At 35.2% G+C, this 17498-nt stretch overlaps 1 protein-coding gene across 1 annotated transcript in view; it reads right to left on the bottom strand.

Annotated features, from left to right (window-relative positions):
- Nucleotides 1-17498, bottom strand: part of LOC135197989 (uncharacterized) — a 343766-nt gene that overhangs the window by 16118 nt on the left and 310150 nt on the right. The window contains exons 15-22 of the mRNA XM_064225313.1: nucleotides 15304-15552; nucleotides 14203-14351; nucleotides 13633-13800; nucleotides 12273-12467; nucleotides 11763-11934; nucleotides 8238-8409; nucleotides 7942-8095; nucleotides 6181-6293 (exon numbers count right to left, since the gene is read on the bottom strand). Coding sequence (XP_064081383.1) covers nucleotides 6181-6293; nucleotides 7942-8095; nucleotides 8238-8409; nucleotides 11763-11934; nucleotides 12273-12467; nucleotides 13633-13800; nucleotides 14203-14351; nucleotides 15304-15552 — 1372 coding nt within the window. The remainder of the gene's footprint in view (nucleotides 1-6180; nucleotides 6294-7941; nucleotides 8096-8237; nucleotides 8410-11762; nucleotides 11935-12272; nucleotides 12468-13632; nucleotides 13801-14202; nucleotides 14352-15303; nucleotides 15553-17498) is intronic.

Raw genomic sequence — 17498 nt, forward strand, 5'->3', positions numbered from 1 at the left:
CTCTCTCTCTCTCTCTCCCCTCCACGTCTCTCTCCGCTCTCTCCCTCCTCTTCTCTCTCTCCCTCATCTCTCTCTCGTCTCTCTCTCTCTCTCTCTCTCTCTCTCTCTCTCTCTCTCTGCCACACAAGATAATAATGTGTCATTGTGGTAACTCAATCCCTCTCTTTCGCTGGAAGCGTTATAAGTATTTTTTGAGAGAACAGAGAGAGATAAACACTCTCTCTCTCTCTCTCCTCTTTTACCGAGATGAAAGAATTTTTATGGTACTAGATGTAAAATGTTTATTGATAATTTCAGTTATTTAATAATAATAATAATAATAATAATAATAATAATAAAACTTTAATTACAAAATTCATAATGGTCGTATTTTAAAGAGATGAAAATGACCTTTCCATTTCACTTGTAAGGATAATTCCTCTTTCTTACTGAGATGAGATTTTTATTTTTATGGTAGATGCATGTGTTTATTATATTTTCAATAATAATAATAATAATAATAATAATGATAATAATAATAATAGAAGTAGTAATAATACGATAACTAATTTCAAAAGAAAATTCTTCCTTTGTCTTTTTCTGTATCAATTTCCCTAACTCAACTCGAGTGACACTCGGAGCTTAATGCCATACAATGGGCAAAACGAATTTAATGGTTTTATGTAATTCTCTCTCTCTCTCTCTCTCTCTCGTCTCTCGTCTCTCTCTCTCTCTCATCTCGCTCTCTCTCTCTCTTCTCTCTCTCTTCTCTCTCTTCCTGAAGATGAGATCATTTTCATGGACATGTATGTAATAAGTTTATCATTAATATTTTCCAATAATAATACTTATTAACTGTAAGTACAAAATTCATATCTGAGTATTTTAAATACAATAATCATTCCATTTCTCTCTTTTAAATACTGTGAGGACAACTCTCTCTCTCTCTCTCTCTCTCTCTCTCTCTCTCTCTCTCTTCTCTCTCTCTCTCTCTCTCTCTCACAAGATACTTGTCATACATTTGGTGTTTCTATTTCTTCCTTTTATCTCTCTCGCTCTCAGCAAAAGAATTGATAGACAGACAAACATAATTGCACAGTCCTCTCTTTCTCTCTTCTCTGGAGAAATATATGTGTTTATGGGAGGGGGAAAAAGTTGCCTACAGACTCATTTCAATCTATTGAAACCGTAAGGAGTTATTTTTTTTTTTCTCTCTCTCTCTCTCTCTCTCTCTCTTGTATTTTAATGAAAATATACAGTAATTTGTGAATACACAGTGTTGCACATGAAAAAAGTAAATTAGTGATAATTTTAGAGATAAGCCCTAAGAAAAATTGCAAATTAGTAGTGAAATTTTCCGTGGACATGTTTTCAAGAACGTCATTCCGGCTTACGACGATTTTCGGGTTACGACGCGTCTTAAGAACGGAACCCCCGTCGTAACCCGGGGACCGCCTGTATATATATTGTAATATGTATATATAGATGTATATATATATATAAATATATATTATATATAATTCTATATATATATATATATATATATAATATATATATATGTAATATGTATAAGTATACATACATAATATATAGTATACCTATATATATAATATATAAATACATAATTACTTTCCTTAATATTGAAAGAAACACTTGGCAAACACATGCTCACTCACACATGTACATACACAAACACACACACATGCATGCAGTAGAAGTGAGAATAGTCACAAAATTTCAAATAAAATTTTTTTACTATAGTTGCAAAGGGAATTTGGGTCATTTTTATCTGACTATGGTATGACTGATTTTAAACATTTATTTGAAAGTGTCACAGCATATCAAATACGATCTTTGTGTCGCAGCATAAGAGGTAGCAGCATCAATGCACCTGATGTGCTGCACTGTAGGCACTACTTAATTTCATTGCTTTTACTGTACATTCTTTCATCTTAGTTTCCATCCTCTCCTAGCAATTAATTGATAGTGTAACTGTGAGGTTTTCCTCCTGTTACACCTTTCAAACTTTTTTATTGTCAATTTCCTTTTCAGCACTGAATGACCTCATAGGTCCCAGCGCTTAGCCTTTAGCCTAAATATGACAAAATTTTAAGTAATTTGTATTCTTCCTAACATAAACACCTTTGGTCTTTACATGGGGATTTACTTTCAGCGTAAGTTAGAGCCGGCCATTTAACTAAAAGCAAGGTGGATATTGGTAGTTGGTCTATTCTTTTCTATAGTATAAAGTGCAATAAAGTTAAAGTTGGGTAACATAACAGTACCTACACATACAAGGTCTTAATTATATAATGAGGCTTTTTTTTATTTTTAACGTCATTTTTAACAATCCAGTCAAGAACTGTAGGGTTATCTGTTCACAATTTTGAGGATTTAATGTTTGTACAGAAGGATGCAAGTTTAGATTAAAATGACAATTTTTAACCATTAAACTACTACAAAATTCATTTCCCATGATGCTAATTAGGTACTGAATGATTTAGTTTTATAAATATCGTTCAAGTATGTAGTACATTTGATTTTAACAAAATAATTATAATTTCACCAACTTAACGGATGTTAATGAAAAGGTTTGTGTATATAAATAAGTTGCTGCTATGATATACTTATACATATCTATACTATTTTTATATTTATTACATTACAGTAGAACTCCGGTTCTCGACTGCATCAGAACTTGACATAATCAGATTTCAGTGCAAAATATTGAGTAAATTTTGCATTGGAGCTCAAACAAAAAACCAGAATCCAACCCAATAAACCATAAGATTTTTGTAAACAAAAGTGAATCGGTCAGTCAGCTCTAGTTGGCGTCGTTCCCATGTGTCGTTTAAACCCCACTCAGCTCTGCGTCGAGTGTTTTGATCCAGTACGTGCTTGTACGGTATTTCCTTAGTTTTTGTGGCTTTTAGTAATGTATTTTGATTAACAACACATTGTAAGCAATTTTCCATAAGTTTGTGATAACAGACAAAATTCGGCTTATTTTCAATATTTTATTAATTTACTGTAATAATTAGGTATGTTTTTCACTGTTTTATTATTTGCAACAATTTTTGTGCCTACCCAGTACAGTACAGTGCAGTACTTAGCCTAACCTTCGGCACTCTGTTTCCCATCAGTAATGGGGCCACTTTGGATATAGGGCAGTTTCATTTTATATGTACAGTATATACATTCAGAAATAAAAAAAATAGTGCATCTAACATGATATGATATTTAGCTCTGAACTTATTTAATTATAATGGATGTGTTAATGTTTTGTATAAAAAGGCAAGGTTAGGTTTAACTGGTGGTCAAGAATGGATTACTAATCAATTATTTTGGATTAGTCTGTTTTCAGTTATTTCTTATGGAAAAATTTATCCGGATCGTGATTGAATCGCATCTCGCTTCTTCTGGAACAGTTTAGTGTCAAGGACTGGGGTTCTACTGTATTATAAAATATACTTTATATTTTTAATATATATTTGTAATTCTTTTCATGGTTGGGCAAATGAATATTACCGTTTCACCATAATGTCTTTTTATATGCATTGCCCTTGCTGTTACACACTCTCTTTAACTTTGCCACAAACTGTATAAACGTTACAAAGGTGACAGGAGTATTAGACTGGTGAAGGTGAGCTCAAAGAAGGCCTTAAACCATTAAACCATTACATGGTCCTCAATAACTTTTCTTCTAATTTTTTCCCTCCTTGTCTATTTTTTCCCTTCTCTTTGTCTATGGATTGCTTTAAAGTAACATTTATTATTAGTGTATACATACAAATTATACTACTGTATTGCTCCCTTCTGCTTGACTAGATTTCTCCTCCATTATTTTCTAGTTTCCTTCTTGCTTTTCTTTCATCATCTTAAATGATAAGGTTTACACAAGAATTCTGCTTGTTATTAAACTGTATAGATTTTATGTCTATGTTATTATAAAGTTTGCTTTCTTTTTCTTTTATTAGACATTTGAATTAGATTCATGCTTTATCCTTTTTATGAGAATATTCATGTAAATTAATCAATGTAACTGCTCTTTTGACTTATACTATCAAAAGTATCCCAACACAGTAGCTCATTTTTTTCAGACTTTGCTATTTATGGTTACATTCATTATCAGCATCATTATCAAGTATATTTGCATCACATTGTCCCATTACAGGTGAGATACAAAATGCATTCTATCCACACTTTTCAGTTTTTACACCTGCTTTAATTTCTATCTGGTCCAAATCTTTATGGCCTTTTTTTCTTTTTTTTTTGGTGGACCCTTCTACTTCTTCCTTATCTACTACAGTTCTGCTAACAACAGCTTGGCCCTTCTCATCACATCTCAGTTAAGTATCTGAAATCAGTTTACTTACCAGCCACTGGACACTACATCCCACCCCAACGCCTCATCTATGATGCCTTTTCAAAATCTCCTAATTTTCTTAGTCTGTGTGCCTGATAGAGTAATACAGGCCTTATGCAAGCAACGTAAGCAACATCCTACTGTGCCATCTTATACCAGCAATACGCATAAATCAGTAGTGCCCTCAAACTATGCCTGTGTATACTATTGCTAATATTAGCTTTTTTATTCATTAAGGGAAATGGAGATATTGATACAGCAATCAAAGCAGCAACTAATGTGACCACATCCAAAACAAGCCAGCATTCCCATCAGTGACAAATATCTCAAAAACCTATCATCTTTGATGATGACAGATTTAAGGGAGTTATTATTATTATCAATAGGGCTTAATTTTTCCAGACCTCTGAGTCTTAAGTAGACTCTTCTCGGGCTGGTTTCGATTTAAGGGAGTAATAAGTCTGATCTCAACAAATTACAACAGATCAAACCCACTGTTGAACTGTGGCAGCCTTACAAAACATAAGGAGCTCCATATCTTAATCTTGAGTAAATTTATTCTGTCTTGAATTGCTCACACTTTTTTGGTCCATGAACCCAATCCCTGTATGCATGAAATGTAAATAAAAAATAACACTCTTTTTATCTAAATTTCCGTAACAAACCCAACGGCAAATGTCAAGTTTGGGAAAAAAATCAAATAAATAAATTTGTCAGAGCCTTTATTGTTTTTGACTCAGCAATGATCATATTTTTAAAGAACTGCATTTACTGAATTTACTTTAAATTTTACTTTTAAAGACAAACCCTTTCGGCCATCCCTGTGAGAATCAAATGTTTTGACTGTGTGGTCTGGTTACAGTATCTCAGCAATAATGATAATAATACAGTGGTCCCCCCGTATTCGTGGGGGATGCGTACCAGAACCCCCCCGTGAATAGTTAGAACCCGCAAATGTTTGGAACCCCTATAAAAATGCTAAAAACAGCCTATTTTGTTAGTTAAAACTCAAGAAAAACCCACTAAAAATTTTCCTACATGGTTTTTTTAATAGTTTTATCACAAAAAGTGCATTTTATGATGAAATTCATCAAAAAAAAACCAGGAATTTGTGGATATTTATCATAGAAAAATACCGCGAATGCGCGAATTTTCCGCGAATAATGCAGGGACGTTCCCGAGAGAAATCCGCGAATCTGGAGAATGCAAATACAGGGGGTCCACTGTACTGTTCTTTTTTTCCAGCTACAGCTTTACAGAAGTACACTTCCTCATTCTAGATTAAATGGCAGACTCCTTTTGGGGATGATCCAATTTGTAACTGCTCTTCCTAACAAAGTACTGGATGAATATGGGCTTACCTTACATGCAAGAATGCCTTTCATGCTTCCTGTAATGCACTTGGTAAGGTATCTCTTCACTATCTTTGACCAGTGAAAACTTACGGAAGCTGTTTATGAAGTACTCAACATGTTTGTATAAACAAATGAAGACATCCTTCCTCCTACTGCATGTTCACGAAGAAGCATTTATTGTGTAGCATGAATAACGAGTTAAGATCCATGCAACTGTTAAACACACATTTTAGTCTTAACCAACCATGCAGTTTACAGCAGTATGCACACATCTCTTCATTCCCGACAATCCATGCAATTCATATATAGCTATACAACAAATAATACATTATTTGGTAGTGTAACTTTTTCCTCACTGGAAATTCCACTCATCTTGTTTATAAGCAGACCAAAAGAAAGTACCATATCATAACTCAGAACTTACTGAAAGAAACTCAATGTATGTACAAGAGTCAGTTGGAAATTAACAGGCTTTCTTACCTTTACGATTAAATTTGTAGTAGTTATTCTCATACATAGGCCTGGTCATTCCAAAATCTGCAAGTTTGACAGTTCTGTTGGCATTCACAAGACAGTTACGACTAGCAACATCCCTGTAAGGAAATAAAAATTAAATACAGTACGTAAATTAAGGGGAATTAGCAAGTTTTACAATATTTAGTCTTTCAGGGTAGTGCCATAGTTTCTGAAATATAAATTATGATTTTAAACCCTAATAGCATTAATATATAATGTCACTCGGCTTTAAGCTGTTCTTACGAATACATTACAATTTTGCGTACCATATAACTTAGGATTAATTTACTTGAATTTCCATTAGCTTTTTATGGTAGCCAGTTACAATCTTTGAAAAAAAACTTAGAATAAATTTAATAAAATATATCAAGTCAGCAGCCATACGTTGGAAGAATTAACTAATACTAAAATTATATACATTTTAACAAGCAATTTTATTACAACTGCTAAAAGTTCTTATAAGACACTATATTCATATGCATATGCACAGAATTTTTTGTATCTGCCATCCTTTCAAATATTAGTTGCAAATGCGTCAATATACATACATTACAATTCCACAAAGATTATAATTTGTTATGTATCTCCACAGATCTACAAAAACTGCAGGGTCAGAATAGTCCGTGGCGCATGACGATGAACTCCAGCAAGACTTAAAACATTGTTGATGAACCTAACTTGTAAAGGTTTCCCTCCACAATTTACTCTTCACAGACAAGACTGTACCTCAGCATTGTTTGTAAGCAGTAGTATATCTCCATAGATTATGGCAATAATGCAACATGCTTCAGAACTTTTTTGCGCCATTACTGGAATTCTGTTTTACTGTTCGAATGTCAGCAGCTTCTTGGGATCTTTTAGGCCATGCTTGAAGTGGTTGTTTCATTTTCTTAACATTGGTAATTATGATTCAGACTACTGGTCTGAATCATAATTACCAATGGATGTCCTCCTGTTTGACCATTTTATGATGCTCTATGTCAACAAGGGAACTTCCATTAGTGTTCTTTTAAGCTTCTTAGCAACAAAAACCAGTGTATGCTGAACTGCATTACTTTCTGATGACAGTGTTTTTTGCTTTATTTCCCCAAACCAGAAGTTTATGGTTTCTTACACATATAACCAACAGAATAGTCTTCCTGGCAGTATTAATGTTAATGCCCCTAATTTTAAATAGTGCTATGAAGCATCATGAAAGATGCCTTAGTTTCTCTAATGTATGTTTATTTATATTTAATTTTTCCTCTCTAATTTCTCTTCTTCACATATGACACTTTTTTGTTATAATCCTAATTTAAGAGTTAATGGCTTTAGACTTCATTAAGTTTACTTATTCTGATTATTTTTTATTTGTCCATTAGGCAATTAATAGTGCTAAGTTTTGCTGGAGTTTAGCTGCATAAAAGACAAACTACCTCAACATTTTATGGAATATACCCTGGTTCTAAATCAAGTAAAATGAATTAACCACTGCAGAAGCAGCCTTATATTACTACCAAAACATCCAGTTTGACAAAGATTCTGTTTCATCTTTCAATCCAAAATACAGCTGAAACCTCTGAACCTCACTGGAAATTAATAAAAAGAATTTGCATTTGACTGGAAATTATATGAAATTATAATAATTAACCAACACCCTGTCATGAAACAGAAAGTAATAGTATAGTTCCTGAGTAACTTACACTACCATTTTTTAAAGAAAAAGTAAATAGATGATGAATTCACCTGTGCACATATTTCATTTCTGCTAAATAAGCAAGCCCACGTGCAATATCAAGTGCCATTGAAGTCAGCCTCTTGTTGCTGACTTCATCATCGTCATTACGGCTTTTTTCATTTACGAGATGCCTTCGAGCCAGAAGATATGTCTTCAAGTCAGCTGTGTGGTTGAAAAGGATATACTGTTAACTTGCCATCATGAAATTATTTCTACATTTCACTCTAAATATATGTAAATGATTTTCATATGCAACAAAAATTATCAAAATCCAATGTACAATGTAAAGTTTTAAAAGCCTTACCATACAGCATGAATTCCATAACAGTATATATTGGCTCACTCTTGGTGCAGACCCCTATTAGTTGAACAATATTTTCATGCTCAAAATTTTTCATCATCTCTGCTTCAGAAAGGAAGTCCAACTTCTCAGAAATAGTTGATCCAATCTTCAGAGTCTTCACTGCCACAGCAACCTAGTTTCAGTAAAATTCACATTAGTTTAATATCTCATTTTTTAAAATGTTTTTATTATAATTTGTAGAAAGCCTGGTTAGATTACTTATAGTGATTTTATATTTGTTTAGAATGAAAGAAGATTCATAACCTTACACTAAACATATGATTCAAACCTTATTCAGATCAAAATATAGGCAGTCCCTGGGTTATGGCAGTCTCAGTTTATGGCACTCTGACTTTACTGTGCTTGCTTCATGGTGCCATTAACCTGACTTGATGGCACCGTACCAGGGTTTACAGCACCATAACCTGGTTTTATTATTATGTTACAGCTTATGATGTTTTTCAGGTAATGGCGTGCCGTGAGGGAACCCCTGGCATAAACTAGGGACTGCCTGTATAATACAGCTCAGAATCTATTAGGACTAGAATAATAGGGTTCATGCAAGCTCAAAATCAAATGTTAGTGATAAAAATCTGGTTAGACTATTAGCTGAATACAGAGGCAAATCAAACTACAACGGTAATGTTCGAAATCATGGTTGGAATAAAAAGCCAAAATTCAGAGTATGGTTAATCTAAATGCCAAGATTTAAATACATTACAGGTCTGTCCTCATAAGTTATCATAGTTAGATTCCTTTGCCCATAATAGATTCCTTTTGTTATGTTTCATAGAATTACCATATTCAACTTTCGTACATTACCCTATCAGCTTCCTGAAAATAAACATGGATTTTTTCAAGATATGTTTAAAATTTACCCAAATCTATTCAAGTTTTAGAGCTACTCTTTGTAACTCAAATGTTTTCAACTTTATGGAAATTTCCTGATTTTGTACAGTACATGTAATTTGATGGATATATAGGTTATTTCTAACAAAAAATTATGTTTATATCTCATAGATACAAAGACAGTAGCTTTGCCTGTTACATGTGTTACACAAAGTAGAAATTCTGCTTTTATATACATGAATAATAATGAGGAATATTTTTTGTCTTGAAAATGCAACATAACAATTAAAGGGTAATTTATGTTGCAAATCTCAACCCTTCAGTGTTCTCTAAGCTGACCTTTAAGCCCCTACATAAATAACTTGAACCCTTTTGTTTGATAGCCATTGTGCCTACAAGAGACAACTGAGCCCTAGTGACTACATTAGTTACCTCCAGGACAACCCTGATTATGGACATGATTACAAAATTTATTTTTGAGCTGTCTTTTTATTAAGAAAGGACAGGGCTTTTACATGTAAACTTTAATTAAAGTGTCAGAGGCTACATTTTTTTACCTCAATCATAGTTTTGAGTGACCATCTACCTGGCTAGCCTCTCCTTCTCACGCTTCTTTGCAAGTGTGTAGGGAACAGTCAGCACTACCTTCTCACTCAGAGGGTGCACATTCTCCAAAATGCATTCAGTTAAGAGAGCTCTCAATCATAGAAGAAATCTCCTTTGGATTCTGTAATTTCTTTTGCATGGTTCACCATAGAAGAGTGGTGGCGTACATGACTAATTTTCTCTTGCCACAGATGTGGTGGCACGCCTTCTCTGGTAAGAGAATTGTCTGGTTTGTCACAAGACCAAAAACTGGTAAGGAAACAGAGAGCTGGCATGACATCTTTGCCTGAAGAGGGTTCAGCTCATGCCCCAGGGGAACTTATGGGTCCTGAGGGTCCCTTGGCATAGTATCTGCTGAAAGTCTCATCTGAAGAGCTTTCCTTAAAAAGCATTCCTAAGGCATGACCTCATTAGTTCATGGTGTTTTGGAGGAGGCAAATGCCACAATCTGCAGGTTGGGAAGTTTCCTTGCCTCCAGCAGATCAAACAAACCTCTCCTCCTGCTGCTTTCACATCACAAGTACTATGCACCTGAGAATGAGAAGGTCACTCCTTTTTCTCTCCATGCAGTCTCATGGCTTGATCTGCAATTGCACATAGTAACTGCCTTTGCCATAAAAGTATCTAATCTCACATCAAGGGAGTGACCTTTAGGAGGTTGCTGGTATCAAAAAGTAAGGCCCTTACCTTCTTGGCTCACCAGCATGCCAGCCAGTGGGCAAACCTTATTCTTCAAAGGAAAGACATGATTCCCTCTCTCTATTCTGGCTCATTACTACTACTTACAAAGAGTAGTGTGGAGGTGGTGGCTGTGCTTAGGAGGTTTGATTCCTGGTAGTTCCCTTTCAACTGTACTGTGTTCAAACCTTTGGGTTTGAAGTTAGCTGTGGCAAAACCAACAGGTTCAGCAAAGCCTGCAATATCTGAGGTTATGAAGAAGCCTACTCTTCCAAATTCAGACATGTAGTCCAGCTTTCTACTTCTATGAAGGGTCAGAAGTCTTCCAAGCCATTTTGTCCACCTCTTTCGACAGCAGCCAGAAAGGAAGAGGGGAAAAAGGGAGGGGGTCACTGAAGATGGATACTGGCCTCTGATCAAGGAACTTCATCTTTCCCTCTCAGATACACTGAATTTGTTTCCATTCCCTGCTGTAGGCTAGATAAAGAGCCTTCCTGTTTTGAGTCCATTGATATGCCATTACTGTACCAGCAATTGCACTCTTCCAGCCTAGACCAGCTATGAGAGAATTCTTGATATTAGTCAATTCAATTTTTGGACACACTTGAACAAGGCACAGTGTTACAAGTTTACGCACTAGGTTGACAAAATGTACCAAGACAACTTCAAAGTGAATATACTTTAAATAAACCATAGTGCATAGAGGCATGAAAACAAAACTGCCGTGTTAAACAAAATCAAAGATAGCTTTGTCTTAGCATTTTCGTTGAAATAGCAAACCAGTTTACAAATAAACTTGTAAATCTAGATTAATGATACTTCAGAAAATATTCTATCTCAACTAGGTATTATGAAGATCTCAGAACAAAAATTACCTTTGACCTACATTAGAAACAGTAAAAAGTGCATCTGAATTGTATTAAGTGGAGTATACAGTGCACTATGAACACTATACATGGTAGTGAGGATTCTTTACAGTCTGTTGGCAAAGCCCTCAGTCTAGAAATGACTTGTCATTTTTGGTTAAATACTTTATAATTCATATACTGTAAAAGTATTAGAATCATTAACCTAGGGAAGAAAAAATTTCATATCTATTAAAACCTAAGTCCTTCCACATTAAAGTGTCATAAATTATATTAAATATAACTAAATTTCAAGAAAGTTCTAGAAGTACAAAAAAATTTGTAGACACCTTCATAAACTGCTTTGTACAGTGCAGTTTTACTGAGGATTGATAAAACGTGTGTGATCTAACAAGATCCCCCAACTTGATTTCGCAAAAAACAGTACACTATTACAGATCAAAACCTAAACTCTAGAATAACTGATTCATAAAGACTCAGTACTTACCCATCCTTTTGTATCAAACTGGCATTCTCCTCCATACACTGTGCCAAAGGCTCCTTCACCAATTTTACGATTTATTACCACTTTATCTCGAGGAATTTCCCATCCGTCAAAAATTTCAAACAACGGTCGACCCCTCCACAGTTCCTGGATTTGTTCCAGTCTTTTTTCATACCTGTAATGGAAGTGTTTTGCTTACTATATACTCAGATTCACATCTGTGATGTACAGTTCTTAAGTAATGATTTGACATTTAAGACAAACTGCAATCTCTTCACCATGCTTTTCATGCTAATCAAGGTTTTCATTGTTCAAGTGCCACCTCAATAATAATTCTCATCAAAGGAGGATGGGGGATACAGATTTTTGTCATGTAATAGAGCCTTATTTATTCATATTTAAAAATATTTTAATGATTAAGACTGTCTGAGTACTTCCACTGAAATGGTTTAAGGTGTTACTACTAAAACCTAAAATGAATACAGGTACTGTATAAACATTTTAATGCCTTACCTTCTTTTAAAGATAACAAAGCATGCTATGAGTACTGTTGCAAGGCCACCAAAGCAAACAGCACACAATATGATGATTGCTGTGCGGCACTCTACATTGAGCAGCTTCCTAAACCCCTCTATATCACATTTGTCACTCCCATCATCAGGTTTCTCATTAGATGGCCAGAAGAGTTTCTCCAATCTGATATTCAGTCTGAAATACATATAAAATCCTTACTGTTTCACTGGCTAAGATAAAATTATTACAAATCTAAAGGAAGTTTAAAATACTGTCCATAATCAATTACTACTATTCTCTTTTAAAGGACTATTCTTCATATTCCAGGTTATCAAGACAAAAGTTACTGTCAACTGTTACACTGAAAAAAAAACTGCCACATTACTTTATTAGTACCATGAACACATATCCATAGCTAAAGGTTTAAAAAAATAAAAAAATAAAAAAAGGTAATGTATTTTACTAAGTGTTACCAATATCAATATTTTAAAAAATATCACTTATGGCAAAAAATTACATTACCCTTCACACATATAGTGTACCTTACTGAATGAACAAAAACCTATCTAGATCCTTAAATTTAAATCATATTTTGTATGATGAAAATAAGATATTATGGAATAACAGAGGCATTATTTTGAAACCTCTCTCAATAAATAACATGACTGGGAGAATGTTAGAAAAACAGAAGGAACAACAGGAGAAGAGGTTACAAGAGCCCTTGGGAAATTCAACGCAGTTAAAAAGTAACCTCATTAATAATTGTCAGAAAAGTAAATCCTCACACAAAACAATATCAAAAGAAGTGGAAAAGCCAATTTTGTGGAGCCCAAATCTCCACAACAGATAACTGCAATTTCTAATTTGGGATAATGACAACAGATAGAAGTGTGTTTAGAGGGGATTTGTAAAATAGGAGCACATCCACACTATCCTTATTATGACATCAACCATGTTCACATAGCACATAATTTCCATAACATCATATGGACCAAAAACTGTGATTAATTTAAGTACATATACAGAATAGAACAGAATATAGAATTTAGGAAAAAGGCCAACAATGGGACCTATGTGGTCATTTAGTGCTGAAAGAGAAATTGACAATAAAAAGGTTTGAAAGCTGTCACTGGAGAAAAACCTTGCAGTTCCACTACAAAACCATTGTTAGAGAAGGTAGAAAGTCAGATAGAAGAAAGAGAATAAGAATGGAGGTAAAGTAAAAGGAATGAAAGCAGTTGCAGATAGGGGCCAAAGGGATGCTGCAAAGACTCTTAAGTAATGCCTACAGTGCATGACATGTGGTACACTGATGGTACTACTCCTATAAGGGGCTAATGTAAGTACAGCCTTTACTTACTTTCCAGTGTCATTTCTCGTGAGTCCAGGATGAAAAATTCCAACCTCTTCATACGAGTTGCCTTTGAATTGCCACACAATAATATCAGTTACTCTTGAGCCTGATGTAAAATTAATTGGGCCAGAGACGCCATCAAAAGCAACTGATTTAATCTTACTGATGTATGCCCTAAAAAAAACAAGAGGCAAAATATTACGTACTTTCAGTTTTTTGCTCAAATATACCAGCATATGCCATATAAAACTTCAATGGAGTAAACATTTCCATTGGTTCTACTACATGAAATAATGTAATTAAGCCAAATTACCATATGTTCAGTGAAAACTAAAAAACCTTTCAAGTCACAGTCTGTACATATCCACTGAAAGATGTGAGAATTTTTAAGTGTATCAAGTGGGAATATAACAAAAGTAACATTATAACAACAGCAATTACAAACAGAAAATTTCATTCATGTAAGAATTTTCAGTTTTATGAAATGGGAATACTTGTAAGAAAAAAAACATTGTTCAAAATGCAATTGCAGAAAGAAATTTCAATCATGCTTTAAAATTGTATACATCAACTTACTTTGTTGCATTGGGTGCCCTTAGGTCAGCTGCATACGACTGATCTTCCTTGAAGAGGGCATCCAGTGCCAAGGCATAAGTCCACACAGCATCATATGTAAAGCCTGCATAGTTAGACTCAGTAGCAAGCCCTTGAACACTCTTCACAGTCTGAAAATACAAGAAATTAGTAGCTATATCTGTACTTTACTATACTTTCAAAGATAACTCTTGCCTGTTCGTGGAAGAATGACTGCGCTTTCAAGATATCCAAAGCCAATGAAGTATGCTAGGCTATTGTACTCCTCTCATACCTGAATACTTGGTGTTTTGCCATTTATTTTGGCTTATCAAAAATGAGTTGTCATACAATTTATTATTGGAAAATAATCTCTTTGGCCCCTTCCTAATAAAGATAGCTGATGATAACCTTAATCTGTTTGATAACTTTGCTTCTAATGTCTGCTTCTAATGTCCTAACTTTGGCTTAAGCTTATTTAATTGTCTAATCATATCCAGTTTCACAAGCTTCTTCACATAAAAGCCACTTACAGAATTCACAACAATAATAAACAGTAATCTACTAAGGGTAAGGGTGTACTTTACTGAATATGATCAACTGGTTAAATGCGGTGTACTATTATCAGTGCAAGGTGTAATGTTACACAATTGAAACTATGAAGAAAATGGCAACCGACCAAGTACCTTCTGATTACGCAATAGTGAACTCCACCTTGAGAACTACTGAGCCAGTTATAATAAACAGTATAATTTGGTTAAACAAATTACCATTAACTTTCAATCAGATCACAAAATGAATGATTACCCTCATAAGTAGTTTATTGTAGCACCTCAACACATGCTTTTGGGGGTCTGGGTTCCTGGCATGTAACCACTACTTTACACTTCACTTTCAATTTAAGATATCAAAAAATGTATGACATCGAAAATGGAGACCAAGTGGAAAATTACCGTCATATTGTAGCCGTAAAGTACAGAAGCCTGTTAAGCTGACATGTTACTCCCTTAATTATGGTATAGGTTTACTAAGAAGGTAATACAGTACACTGGCCAAAAAAGGTGGAAGAGAGAGAACCTGATCTGTTACTTTTTGAAAACATACCTTAGAGTATTCTTTCCGCCAATCTTCGACAGTTTTGTTTTCTTGCATGACTGAAGAGTTTTCAGCAAAATATTTGTAAGATAATGACATATGTCCTTGAAGAGCGAGCCTCATTTGTTCAGTTGTACAAGTAACTACTGGATCCCTGAGTGAATCCTGATAATTTCTATTGGGTCCCTCAGATTCTCGCAGTCTATCAGTGTCGTACCAATGCGCAGAGAACCAGTGAGGCAGAAACCACAAATATCGCTGCAAAAAAAAAAAAAAAAAAGAATAAAATAAGAGTTAAAGGTGACTTTACTAATAATTTTTATATTTAAAGCAAAAAAATATGGCGAATGAAAATTTTTTAATTAATGCAAAACAGGAATTGCAACTGTGAGGGTTCATGTAAAGAAAACAATGTACTACTATTCTTATTACAAAGCTGCCTCGTGCTTTTGCTTCATTAAAATATGATATTGTTATGATACAATAAAGTTTGTTCATACTTACCTGGCAGATATATATATAGCTGTATTTTCTGAAGTCCGACAGAATTTTAAAAACTTCCGACACACGCATTGGTCGGCCAGGTGGTTAGTACCCATTCCCGCCGCTGGGAGGCGGGTATCAGGAACCATTCCCATTTTCTATTCATAATTTTTATTTCCACTGTCCCCTGAGGGGAGGTGGGTGGGTACTTGATTATATATATCTGCCAGGTAAGTATGAACAAACTTTATTGTATCATAACAATATCATTTTGTTCATGAAACTTACCTGTCAGATATATATATAGCTGAATCCCACCTTTGGAGGTGGGAAGGGACAGAATAGAAGGATTTTAGGAAACAAATGCATGCAGATGATTTACATCTTGGTTCCACTGTTAGCATAGCTGGCTTCGTGGCTACTAGAGTTGCCAGCGAGGTAGAGACCTATATAGCTGGTGCCACTCCAGATGATCTGTCAACAGGGGCGAGACCACGACGTGACTAGACCATATTGACCATACCATGAGGGCTAAGAAGAAAATAAATAAATATATATATATATATATATATATATATATATATATATATAGATATATACTATATATATATTATATATATATATATATAATATATCACCACCTGACCAACCTAGCCAAAGTTAAGGTGTTTTAACTAAGGCTTAAGAGTTAAGAAGTCGCCGTTGTCGGCGACTCATCAACTAAATTAAGAGCTCTTCCTAACCATTTTCTACAGGATAGGATGAGTGGTACTTCTTGCCCCCAAGATTGTGTCTGCAGACACGTATGGCCCTAGCGAGCAGCAGATCTCATATGCCATCTTCACATCTCGCAGGGAGTGTGAAGTGAACACAGAGTTGCTTCGCTAAAACATGGTACTCAGGATGTTACTGAGTTCCATGCTCTGTTGAAATGCTTCCGAGGCCGCGCCCTCACCTCGTGAGCATTTAGATAAAAAGATTTCAAATCTTTGTGCAAACACAATGAAGGAGCATTTTTGAAAGAACTCCTTAACACTAAAGCCAGGGTGTTCTTCGATATGGGCAAGTCTGGTCTTTTTCGGAACACTGCAGATTGCCCGAATGACTTCGACTTTCTTGAGTTTTATGTAGATAAAACTTGAGAGACCCGACAGGGCACAGGACTCTCTCTGGCTCCTGCCCACTAACTTGTGCCATCCTTGCTTCCAAGCTCCTGGCCCAAGGACAAAACGGGTTTCCATTCTTAGGCCACAACGGAAGGCTTAGAGAGCACACCGCCTTGTCTTCTCTAAAGCCAAAACTTGTGACGATGGCTTAAAATTTCACTAACCCTCTTTGTCGTATCTAGGGTGTTAGAAGAAGGCCTTCCTGATCACATGCAAAAAGTTTAACAGGTAGGAGAGGTTCGAATGCTTTAACATCAAGAACTTCAGACTACGTCTAAGTTCCATATTGAAAGCTTCGATCTGGACATGCACAGTCAGTCCGTCTGTACTAAAGTCATGGTGAACGACCAGTTGACCAGTCGACGAATCAAGGACAGCAAGGCTGTACCCTGAAGACCATAAGGCACTATTCTTCGCTGAAGGATGAGTGTCTGGACTGCCTGGGCGATTCAATCTAAGCAAACCTTGGGGGTGTATCAACGCAACCCAACGTCGTCAGCGAATCAACTCCTGACTCGAGCTTCTGGTGCCAGGAGAAAGGAGCAAGGAGCAAAA

The sequence above is a fragment of the Macrobrachium nipponense genome, chromosome 21, assembly GCF_015104395.2.
Source record: "Macrobrachium nipponense isolate FS-2020 chromosome 21, ASM1510439v2, whole genome shotgun sequence".
Classification (NCBI taxonomy): Eukaryota; Metazoa; Arthropoda; class Malacostraca; order Decapoda; family Palaemonidae; genus Macrobrachium; species Macrobrachium nipponense.